Source organism: Aythya fuligula, chromosome 13 (genome assembly GCF_009819795.1).
Source record: "Aythya fuligula isolate bAytFul2 chromosome 13, bAytFul2.pri, whole genome shotgun sequence".
NCBI lineage: Eukaryota > Metazoa > Chordata > Aves > Anseriformes > Anatidae > Aythya > Aythya fuligula.
This window is the reverse complement of record NC_045571.1, coordinates 15642805-15655387: the sequence shown is the minus strand read 5'-3', so window position 1 is coordinate 15655387 and position 12583 is coordinate 15642805. Positions and strand designations below refer to the sequence as shown.

The window sequence follows — 12583 nt, the reverse complement described above, 5'->3', positions numbered from 1 at the left end:
AAACCTCATGGAAGGGGAAGGTGATACATAATTTCAGCCAAGCTGATTTTACTTGAATTTATTTCTTCATAAATTTTGCTCACGGGTACCAAAACTGTATGTCCAGATCATCTATCCAGGATCACCTGTGAGGTGGAAAGCAAGAGATGCTCTGTGTTGAGTTGTCATTACATCTATTGGGTGATTCTTGTTTAATGCTGAGTGGAGTTTTAGGCAGGCCTTTGGCAACCAGCAGTTGTTATAGTTTGATCCTTTTGCCTCACTCTAGCTAATTTGCCATTCCTTGAGCATTAGCCAAGGCCTCCCTGTTGCACTTTTTCTAATTGTGGGTACCTTAATAACTGTGGTCTTCCTGTTTGTATTAGAAGAGGAGGAACAGCATATGTTGTGTTATAACCTGGTTGCCATTTTTTGCTGTCAACATGCTGGTCGTTTTCTGACAAATAATCTAAGCCTTTTCACAGCACAGGCTTTCTTGTTACATTGTTACTTGTTACTATAAACATGTTACATTGTGTTTAACAGATGGATTACTGTACATTGTGTCACTGGTTTTCAATGCAAATCATTCATGTAACTTGTGGTTACAAACCTTATGGTTTCTATTGCCCTTTTCCTTCACAAACGCTTCTTTCGATGCCTCATGCCTCGTTCCTACCCACTTTAATGTTTGTTACAGATCTCTATAAGACAGTTACACTGAAATTTGTCAATCAGTTTTAATGAGTTCTCCACCAGTTGTTGCATTACAGTTATAATAGTATACTTGCATAGTTCATGGGACGAAGAAACACATTTTAAGCAAAGCCAATAATTTATTTTTAGTCTAATCAGTTAATAATCCAGCTATATCATTGCCAACACAGTTCATATTATCTAGACATTACAGCTCATTCTTAATAGTGGTACAATTAAGTGATATATCTTAACTTTGTCATATCTATGCCTTTTTTTTTCTCTTGAGTTATGTTTCCCATTTACATTCTCAACTAGCTTAGAATGTGATGGCATTTATTTCTAGGTGCACTCAGTTTTTTTCAGCATGGTATTTTACTTTTTTTTTTGGGGGGCGGGCAGGAATTGGTTTCATTAAACTAGAAGTAGTAAATAATTAGGTATGGAAAGAGTATGTAAATTAGATTAAATGAAAAGCCTGCATTACGTAATGATTTTGCAACAAAAGATTCCTTAGTATGTAGAGGATTTAGAATATGAGCTCATGTGGCATTTTGTGCATATCTCCAGAAACTGTTTTTAAACCATTTTTAAAAGACAGTTGTCTGTGAATTTGACACTCTAATAATTTATTGGAATGGATATTGCAATTGCTCTTTTTTCCTTCCTATCCAAGTGCAGACAGTTTTAAAACCAAACATGATTGTTTCACTCCCCACCCCCATGCCCACACAAGATGTCAGGATAGTTACAACAACTCTTGTACTGCCCTAGCTGCTTCAGTGATTTAATTCAAAAACCTTCCACCAGCAGTTTAGTGTTCTTAAAATCAAGTGTGGTTATTACCATCTGTGCCACAGCTCTCCAGGATGTCCTGAGTGGGGAAATTATTTTATTTCATTGATTAGATATAAATTGATATGTTGTTCTCTTAAATGTTAGTGCTACTAGTACATTGTCTTGAAAATGGAAACCATTTGTTTACAAATACTAGGTGATTCAGTTTACTTGGTAGTTTTATGGTACATGGTATTTCTCATTTTATTGAGGTACAGTAGACTACAAGGTAGACTAGTCAGTTTATATTAAACCTCCTTCCCTCCCCAGATGAAAAGAATTGCTCTTTTAAATTTCAGGGTCCAGTCCTGACAAGTCAACAGACAGAAGTAGCACCACTTCCTCCAATATCAACTGAGAACGTGACACCTCCTCCTCCAGCACCACCTCCTCCTCCGCCACTGTCTGGTGAAGCAGTGCCACCCCCTCCACCACCACCACCACCACCACCACCACCGCCGCCGCTGCCTGGTACACAAGCAGTGCCACCTCCGCTGCCGCCTAGTGCAGTAGTGCCACCTCCTCCGCCGCTGCCTGGTGCAGCATCGATACCTCCGCCACCACCGCCACTGCCTGGTACAGGATTAACACCTCCGCCACCACCACCATTGCCTGGTGCAGTATTGCCGCCTCCACCACCACCACTGCCTGGTGGATCACTGCCACCTCCACCACCACCGCTACCTGGTGCAGCAGTGCCGCCTCCACCACCTCTTTTTGGTGGGCCTCCTATGCCACCACCTCTTGGAGGTGTTCCTTTTGCTCCCTTTCCAGTGATACCAGCATTACCACATGGAATGAAGGAGAAGAAAAAATATAAGCTGGAGGTCGCTATGAAGAGAATCAACTGGTCAAAGGTATTACGAAGTGTTTTGTTTTTTTTCTCCCATTGATTAAAAAGTGGCTTTTGAGGAAGAAGGTGAAATGCCAGGGTTTATATTAGGTAGCTGATAGTACTCATGAAGCTTGGGGAATTCATTAAATCCTTTATCCAAAATACTTCTAATGCACTGGTTGTGATGCAGCTGGTGTTGGTTTTCAAGGACACCTTATCTTATGGGGGAAACTCAATGTATTTAATACTCAGCATCCTGTATTCTGGGGATATGAGTAGCTAGCAGATCTGAAATTTTTTTAGTAATTTTTGTAGAGTTAAGTTCTATATGTCTTTAGCTGTAACTGATGCTTGATTTGCCAAGTAAAAACTTCAGAAGTTAAATGTGTTTCAAGTAGGTTTAAGTTATCAGGTAGTTTAAGTGTATACTTAATCATGTTACTACTATTTTCAGTAGATTGATTTAGTTAAAAGATTATTAGTGTTTAGGATTGGGGAAATGAATCTTGAAGTTGACAGTTGGGTAGAAAACTGTTGAGAAGATTGCCATTTATGAATCTTGGCAATCTGACACTTGACAGAGGGATCTGGAGTCAAGGGATGACTACCACCGTGTTTACTTAATTGAAGTAGCTGTGGCTGAGTAATAAGAAAGGATTTTGTGAAAGGAGATGAACTTACAGGAATTAAGTCTCTAGCAATAAAATGCAGTAAAACCTGGTGTGAATAGTTAAACGGTATTTTGGAAGACACTGCAAAGCAGAGCTCTGATTTTGTTTTCTTCTGCTGTGGATTAAGCAGTCTGTTGGAGTCATAAATTGTGTATTTTGTATTTACATTAAAAATATTTTTGCTTGCTTTTTTGAGGGCAAGTTGAAAGTGGATCAGGCTTACAGAATGTGTAATTTTAGGTCTGCTACTGTCTCAAAAGCACAGTGCTTTGGTTATGCTTTCTAGGAATTTCTTTAAAAAAAAAAAAAGTTTGAAGGAAACCATTATGGGAACATTGATAGTATTTTTTTCTAGTTTCCTTTCAAAAGCCTTTCATGAAACATAAGAACTTGACTAGTCCCTCAAAAAACTGTTGGGAAGGCATTGGAGAAAGAATTGTTCCTAGTAAAAAGCAACATCCTTACTTGCTGTGATAAGTATACAGACCTACACCACTAAAATTTTCTTGTAAGGACAGATGTCTTGATGTGAAGTTGTGTTATTTTGAGACTAGTCCTCTGAATAAATAATTTATTTTAAATTAAAGCGTTAATTAGGAAATGAAACAAATGCTTGTGTTCACATATTTCTTCCTGTGATATGTTCTGTAAGTTTTAAAGGAAATTTGATTTTCATTGCCTTACCTGTCAATGATAGTTGTACTAGAAAGCATGCTTTAACAGCAGCATCTTTCATAACTCTGTTTTTAAGATAAATGCCTTTCTCTGGGAAAGGCAGGTGTTTACACTGATATTGCAGAGCTTATCATAAGGTAGTAAAGGCAGTGGTGTTACATTGTATCAGTTTTGTTTAAAGTTTTTACTGCACTGTATTTAGCAGTATGCAGTTTTAATAGTTAACTGGTAGAGTCATTGCTGGTAGAGTCATTTAACTGGTAGAATTGTGAAGCTTATGTCCCTTGCCATTTATTTTACAAGTATAGGTGATACGGTGTAGTATGTGAGTTTTTAAATGAGATTTTTTGGCAGAAATTGTTTGATGTTTGGCAGATGAGCAACCCATGAAGCTAATTTAGTTTCCAAACAGTTCTTTTTGAAAAAGTCCCTGGGTTGCACATTGCTGAGTGAGATTATTTGTTTCCATGAAAACTTCCAGAGGATGTGTACTAGGCTCGGTGGATTTATGTAATGACAGCAAGAGATAGTGGAAGGTAACTACTTACTTTCTCTTTTGGTCCTTTGCTCTGAGTCAATGGAGTATGATCAGTGAGTGAATGCTCACTGAATTTTTCTTCTGCAGAATGTTGCTTGTATTGTTGATCCATGCCAAAGTGGACTGAAAAACTGTCATGATCGAGGTGAAAAGAAGGAGTATCATTCTATTAGGCGTGAACAACGAATTGTAACTTTGCATCAAGTTGCATAACTATATACAAACACTGAGGAACAGTTTTAAAGTAGTTTGCAACTACCAGTTATCCAAAAGCATTCTATTTCATGTAGAAAGCTTCCATGCTGTTGAAGTCTAATCTAGTTTTATGTTCAGAGAATGTTGATATCTGTGTTGCAATGATGCTTAAGTTATTGATCTGGAATATTCATTGATTTCAAATTATTTCTGTGGTAGGGTAGGGTTGTGGCCACTGGGAGGAGCTATGGGACTGCTTAAGTGAAATATTTGGGCACCATTATCTTACACTGAATGTGAACTTTTACCATATAGCCCATTTATATTACTTAAGCAAACCTTTTTTTTTTTTTTTAATCTTAAAATATAAGCATCTACATGAACAGTGAAATAAAAGGACAGTTTCTGATTTGCCAACATGTGACCATTGTTACTTGTTGAAACATAACTTTGTTGGGGGATGGTGTGGAAGAAGTTACACGGGTATACATGTATGATTAGATATACATTTCTGTAAAATTTCTCTTTGATCAGTGTAGCCACTGTTCTTTGCATCGAAGAGAGGAATTTGAGTTACTTCATAATTGTGTATAACATCTATTGAGTACACACACAGTAAGTTTTCAGACAACACCATGGTGAGGGGAAGTATCGATGTGCTGGAGGGTAAGAAGGCCCAGCAGAGGATCCTGGAGAAGTTGGATCATGGGCAGAGGCCAGTGGGATGAGGTTCAACATGGCTAAATGCCAGATCCTGCACTTTGGCCACAACAACCTCATGCAACACTTAAAGCTTGGGGCAGAGTGGCTTGAAAGCTGTGCAGAGGAAAAGGGTCTGGGGGTGTTTGTCAATGCTCAACTGATCGTAGAAAAATAAATAAAATCTTATAAACTGCCATCAACCTACACAACATTTTTTGTTTGAATGTATTCTTTAAGAATTACTGATTTTTAAGACAACATATAATACATAGAACATAACTAAATGCATTTCAGTCCAGTTATTGCAACAGTCCTGTGGAGTTGGCTTTAATTTGGCTATTAACAGTATGAGTTATTAACTTTGGAAGTGAAATTTCTGTTTCAGGTTGAGCCCCAAGAAATAGCAGAAAGCAGCTTTTGGGTAAAAGCTGAAGAAGAAAAATTTGAAAGCCCAGAATTATTTGCAAAATTGGCAATCACCTTTGGAACACAGGTGAAAGGTATGTTCTTCTTTTACTTTTTGTCTCATGCTTTTATTAAGTGTAAAGCTGCAGTGGTGTTTTTTTTATGCTTTGTGGATTGCTATAGAATTATACAATACTTAAACTAGGAAGAAGATGATTTACAATGTGTATTTAAGCATTGCTATCTATTACAGGAATTGTGTTCCTCTCACTTCATGGCCTTTGGTGGTAACAACCTTATGTAATAATGCATTCCGAATCTGCCTAGTATGTTCTAGACAGGTTGAATCTTCAAATTAAACCCTGATCTATATTCAAATTCTAACACTAGCATCATGCTCATCCGCATTAATACTCCTAGCTTCACAGACTGCAAGTTGTCAGGTTCTTCTTCATCACTTGGGAAGGGTTTAATGTGTAATAAAAATGTACTTATTTGTACTGCTGTGGTAAATGAAAATCCCACACCACTGAAAATGAGACTTAAGAATCTAGCTATTACAACATGCAGTTATATCACAACTCCTGTAATGTGCCTGATGCCATGATCCTGGAATCTGCGAGTTGAAACCATTGTTCTCTTCTAAGTTTTTGATTGTTGTTGGGGTGTGTTTTTTGTTGTCGTGTTTTGTTTGTGTGCTTTTAACCTGGGGACAAACAGTTAAATAACTGCTTGGTCCGATCAGGTGATAGAGCCATTTGTTTAGAACAGAGGCTACACTCTTGTTCCCTTTTTGTGAAGGTAAGTTCAGAACTCTTTGCAACACTTGTGGTTAATCACTTCTTTCTCCTGAGTCTCAAAGACACAGTTTTTGCAGAGTTATCTCCTCAGAGTCTTCTTCCACTACAGGTGTGTGATTAGTCATACAAATTTCATTGATACTTGGCAACTACAGCCAACTCTTGGTTGGCTTAAAGCTCAGACTAGATAAATTTCATGACTGTTTGTAGCATGTTTTGAAGACATACATCTCCTTAATCTTTGTGTGCACACATACTCTTTAAACTTTGCATAATGCCATGGAAAACATCAGGTACTATACTAATTTTTGGTGAAATGCAATGAGCAATAGCTCTGTTTCTCTGTTAGCGAGAACTATGCTGGAACTTGTGTCAAGTCCACATGAGGCTGGCTGCTCAATGTGTCATGTAAATAGCTTTTCTGGTAATGCTTCTAGATTTAAAACAAAAAAAATCCTTAACTTTTTGAACACTTATTTAGGTAGGAAATAATGTGTTAATATTTATATCTTGAGTCAGGAATGCAGTTATGGACAACTGAAGGTTGGTTACTTAATGCTATTTTGAACTTTTTACAGCCTTCAGATGGCCTTTAAGTACTTATGAGGCTGCATATAGTCTGTTGAAGTCTTATTGTTAACTGTAGATTACAGTGAACTAGTGATCGGTAGTTCATATTTGGCCATTTATTCGTAATTTGTTTCAGACATTTGAAAAGGAGCAAGTACATTTGAAGTATGGTTTAATAATAACTTAATCAGGAGCTAATGAGGAAGCCCAACAAATTAGAATTCAAGAAGTGGTGGGTAGTTAAAGAACAAATTTGTGCTTTAGCCGCAGATCTTTCATCCATTTGTCAACAAGTTAGAATATGATATACTTGAGGGATGTGGAATTCTGGAAGCTGAATGGAGGCAGATGTTCAAGTCAGATGATCAAGTATTTGTAGGCCAAATCTTAGTGAGCAAACAAACATTTAGGAATTTGAAGTGAATGTTAAGTATTTTTGCATTGCAGTTTTTACTTTAACTTTTTGGCTTTGAGAATGAACATTTCATGTGATGCCTTGTGTTTTGATTGTAGTGAGTCTTCTGTAACTTCAACTAGAATCCCTGTCTGTCAATTACAATAGGATTTTATCACTTTTAGAATGAATTTGTATTGCACTTAGGGGTCTGTGATTTCCTGGCTGTTGTCTGAATTACAGGGATAATTCAGAAAAAGGATACATAGTTTTGCCATCTGGTTAAAATAATGTGGAGTTTGCCACTGATTTGGGTGTGACAGCAAACCAAGAAAACCTTCAAGGAAAAAACACATGGCAGCAGATATTTGCAATGGATTGAGAACCTTCTAAGTGAAAATGACAAGCTTCTGCCTTAAGCTGAATCCTTTCATCAGCAATCTGAAGAAATGTTTCTGAATTCCTGAGAAAGCCACTTCATTAAGAATGTTGAAAAAACTCTTCTGAAATTTTGACGTAGCTGTCAGTTTCATGGGAGAAAATTCTTGTTGACCTAGTTGCGCAGTTATAAAACAAGAAGCAATAGAAATTCTCTACGTAGGTTAACTTGGTGATAGCCTTGCAGATAGTTTTTATGTTAATCCTTTTGCCATTCTCATTTAATGGTTGTAGAAAATAACATGCCATGACAAAGGATGGGGAGAAATAAGAAGACTACATTGCTGTTGCTACCTTGAGCCATCTTTTTTTATTCTGTCATAAACTAAATAATTATATCAGCCAATTTTCACATGGGCTACCTACTGTTTTTGGAGAAGTTACTGCATATTGCCCAGGACAGGTTATTTAAACACCTATTTATTGTACTTTCATTTAGCTGGTAGTAGAGAAAGTTAGCTTGTTCTTTCTTTGAGTTCAACTTTACTTTGATACTTAAAAAGCTTCTAGAAGTTCAGGAGCTTCAGAGTATCTAGTAATAGCATATGCTGAAATTATTGCATCTCACAACCAACTGCCTTCTTAAACTGCTATCCGCAAAGAGAAACATTAAAATAATAATCAGCATTTTTATTTCTCACACTTTGCCTTAAAAACCACAGGCATCACATTAACCATCTAAATATTAATTTTAAGCATAATCTAGAGTCAATTTTTTTCTCTGCTTTAGTCCCATTTTTTTGGTGTGATCTACTTGTATATTACAGGAGAATTAAAGAAATGCAAATAGAAACACGTTTTATATTCTCTAGAGAGCACAGTCAATGTGTAAAACAAATACATGGGTGAGTGGGAGAAAACTGACTATCTTTAAAAACTTTTTCTGATGACTTAGTGTATATCATCTTGTATTTCATGGGATTTTGGAATGCCTGTGGGAGTAGTAACTGAAGTGAAACAAATGATATGCACTTATTAATAAGTTGCATATTCCTTCAAGGTTGCAGCACTCAGACTTGATTAAACCTTTAAATTCTATCCATGATTCTTTGGGACAATGAAAATGACATTTTGCTTCCTTCCCCTTGCCCTTGTTTAACATAATTTTGTTTTAAGATACTCCAGGAGTAACTTAATCTTGGTTCTCACCAAGATTCTCTATGCTTCCTCATTATCTGAGCACAACCTGCTTTCAAGGAAGCGTTACTTTCAGAAAACTGACCTTAGGGAAAAATAAGTCATAATAGTACACCTCTGAAGCATACTTTTTGTTAGTTTAAGAAGTATTACATTCGTTAGTTAGCTGCTTAGAGATTTAGGAATATTTAATCACACAGCTCCAGAAGCAAAAAGGAACGTTCCCTTGCAGGTAAAATAATTTTATTTTAAATATAGTTAGATACAACTTTTCTTTTAAAGGGTAAGTGTAAGGTTAAAATCTTTGCTTGCTATTGTGACATTAAATGTTTAATATGGATGTACAGTGTAGAATGCCTTCAATAAGGTTTAAATTACTACTAATAGTCAAACTGCAGTATTTAGTATGTAAAATCAGTTATGAAGCCGAAACATGAAAATACGCATTGTGCAGGGAACAAAGGAATCATTAAATAGCTTTGTCTGTAAGACTTCCCAAGGTTTTGAGATCTTGGGATTTGATCTAAGTTAACTGATATCCAATTATCCCTGTCTCAGTATAGTCTTGAAGGATTTTCAGTTTTCTTCAAAAGAAATATATATTTGAATACCTTTTAAGGGCCTGTGATGAATGGACTCCAGGGCTTCAAATTTTCATTAAAGATAAACATCTTGAGCTTGGAATTGTGCTTCCAGTTGCAGAGCTAGAGATGATGATTACAGTCTCATGGACTGTTTTTGCAAGTAAATAGTTTCGTATTGGGTATACTTGAAAAAGAATGGGCAACTGTTGTTATAAAGTTGGCTGATATTAAGAAATAGGACAGTCTCTGTACTGTAGGTGGCAATTAAACACACAAATGTATGTTTATTTCCTTGTGTAACTGTACAGAAAAAAACACACAACAAAACTAATACCTTCTCTACCCTAACTAGTTTCTTTTTCCTTTTAACTTGGTTAATAGTGAAAGATGACGTAACATCATCCAGAATTTTATAAAGTAATATTAAGGAGTATCAAGAGAATGTGAAATTAATTCATCAGTCATTCTCCTTAGCTGGATTACATAGTGTTGACTGTGCAGTCTCTTATGTCAAGTGAGGAGATCCAAGAGATCATATAAATGCATCTTGTCCTTATGAGTCTGTTAAGTGATCTTAAGGAAGTAATTAATTTCTGTCGATGTACAGTGGAATACTGAGATGTGTTGTCGACTAAGAATGACATCTTTTTGACAGAGATTGTCCCACTACTAAGATTTTAGAATTAAAAAATGAATGCACTTTTGATTAAATGACTAACAATTTTCTAGAGAGGGAATTACTTTAATGAAGTTCAACAAGAATTTACGCTCAGTGTTTTAATCCAGTCATTACACATTTCTGTAAGTTTGAGCTGCTGAATTTTTTGTTGTTGTTTTGGACGGGCTGGACTGGATGAAGAGCTTGACTATACGTTGAGACTTCTTTTAATTTTTTTAGTGTTCTTGGCAAGAACTTTCCTAATAGTCAATCTGTCAAAGCATATAATCAAATCATTGTTGTTCAACTAGAAAAATAGTTTTTTGAATTTTGCTTTATACCCTTTAACTGACATAAAACTATATGGTCAGCTATGTGCATGACAAAAAGAACATCATCAGCAGTATGGTATCTGTGATGCTTTGTGGAACATGATCTCAAGAGCTCCATGTGTTGTTTAATTTTGTGAATATTTGAGGCACAGTTGTGTATTGGGTAACTGTAAAAGATTAAAATGTTATGGTTAAGTTTTCTTATAATGTGACAGTATCCAACGTATCTGCCCTGCTGCTATCAAAATGACTTTTTACTGTTTGATTGATAGACTAATTGCAAAACACTACAAAGCAAGTTAATGCCTTCTCCCAAAAGGATCATGTTAATTTCTGGCTCTTGTAATTTAGGTTGTGTATTTTGCCAGTCAAGAATGATAGTGGTACTCTGAAGAAATTAATTATGTGTACAGTAGATCTGTAAAGGTAGTAATTAGTACATAATAGTCTGTAACTACTGGGATTGTTCCAGTACAGAATTCATTATCTATCCAACTTACCTCAAGGGAAAACTTCTCAATCAGGGTTCTGTAGCTTCTTTATGATTAGACTTTTAAAATATAATTCAACAGTCATTTTGATGCGTGTTTTGAAGATTGAAGTAAGGTTTTAATAGCTGAGTTGTGGGTTGTTGTTTTTTGTTTTTACTTTGAGTGTGAGTAAGAAAAGACAAGAGAAAATACCAAGCTGTGCATAAACTATAATTGAACAAGATATTTAATTTTTATAAGTATAATGTAGTATGTAACAAAATATATAAAATGGGCTATCTTAATATGGTCTTGTTTTTAGCAGTCATAATAGGAAAATGTACGTGGCTGTCCAGTCCTAACTTTGGTATCTCCTGCTGTGGACAATTTTAAAAACTCCTTTGTAGCTCAGTTTTAAAATAAGAGCAATCAGGAAAAAAAAACACTAAAACATGGATAGGGTAAACTAAAGTGTAGTTTTAACTTGTTTGTGATTTTGGTTAGTGCCAGGATTTCAGTATTTAATCTTGTTTTGTTGGTTGAGGAGGTTCAAAGAGGCAGCTGAAAGTCGTTTGAATAGGTGATTGTAAAAATGTAAGGAAGAAAGTTCATCTAACATGAAAAAAGCCGAAGAACAATCAAGGGAGAAAATATCACTTCTGAGTAAGAAATAACACATGATGTGGTGAGATTTAGAAAAAGGTGATGTTCAAATGAGACCATCACTAGTCTTAACACCTTTTGGCAACACCATTAATAACACCTATTAGAGAGTAGTGAATGTTTCTAGTTTTGTGCTGTAAGTTTAAAATACAAATGATTTGGGAAACTGTACTTGTGCAGAATTGTAAGCAAGTAACCAAGTTTATCCAAGTTTATTGTAAATGTTGACATAAATATTCTCTTCAAATCCATCTAAGGTAGCAAGGGGACTGGTGGTAGAAATAGGTGGAGGTGAAATACTGGCTATTACTGCAAGTTAGTGACATAGTAGACTTATGCAGATGTTTTTTGTAATGCTTTCACATACAGTAAGTATATATTTTTTAGTGAATTCAAGAGAATTCAAAAATTCTAGAGAATTCAAAAATTTATTTGTTCTAATCCTGTCTAAGTCTAATCAAAATACAACAAGCACTTAACTATCATCCATTAGTTATGCTGAAAGATAAGCTCAAACACCGATTTCTTAGCATCCACACTTTCTTTTTTCTGATGTTATGCCTACCAATCCTCTGTTTGCTTGAAGAGAGAAGGTAGTCCAATGTCATAAACATTTTGCAGTCTTCACTAAAAGTTGTATGATCTAACAGTAGAGATTTCTTCTTCCTTTTAAGTCTGCTTGGGTTTATAGCTTTCTGGTAAAATACTAACAAAGATATTGACAGTTCTAATTTATTTTTATTTTTATTATTTATTTATTTATTTATTTATTTATTTATTCTGTCAGATGGTCATTGACAAGTATCTTAGGTTTGCTTTTTTTCATTGGGGTTCATCATGAATTTTTTTTATAAAGCAGGCTGTTTTTCATCTCCTGAAGCAGTTAATCCATATTTTTTTCCTCTGTGAAACTGCCCATTGTTAAATTTTTAAATTATTATTTTTCTTATTTTTTTTTAAATATCCATGGTAACTTACGTACTTTTCCTGTTTACACAGCTACC

General features: G+C 35.5%; 1 protein-coding gene across 4 annotated transcripts in view; it reads left to right on the top strand.

Moving 5' to 3' along the window:
- DIAPH2 (diaphanous related formin 2) overlaps positions 1-12583 on the top strand; it is a 174010-nt gene that overhangs the window by 41877 nt on the left and 119550 nt on the right. For all 4 annotated transcript variants that reach the window (XM_032195988.1, XM_032195987.1, XM_032195986.1 and 1 more), the window contains 2 exons: positions 1812-2369; positions 5514-5628. In XM_032195988.1, the coding sequence (XP_032051879.1) occupies positions 1812-2369; positions 5514-5628 (673 nt within the window). The remainder of the gene's footprint in view (positions 1-1811; positions 2370-5513; positions 5629-12583) is intronic.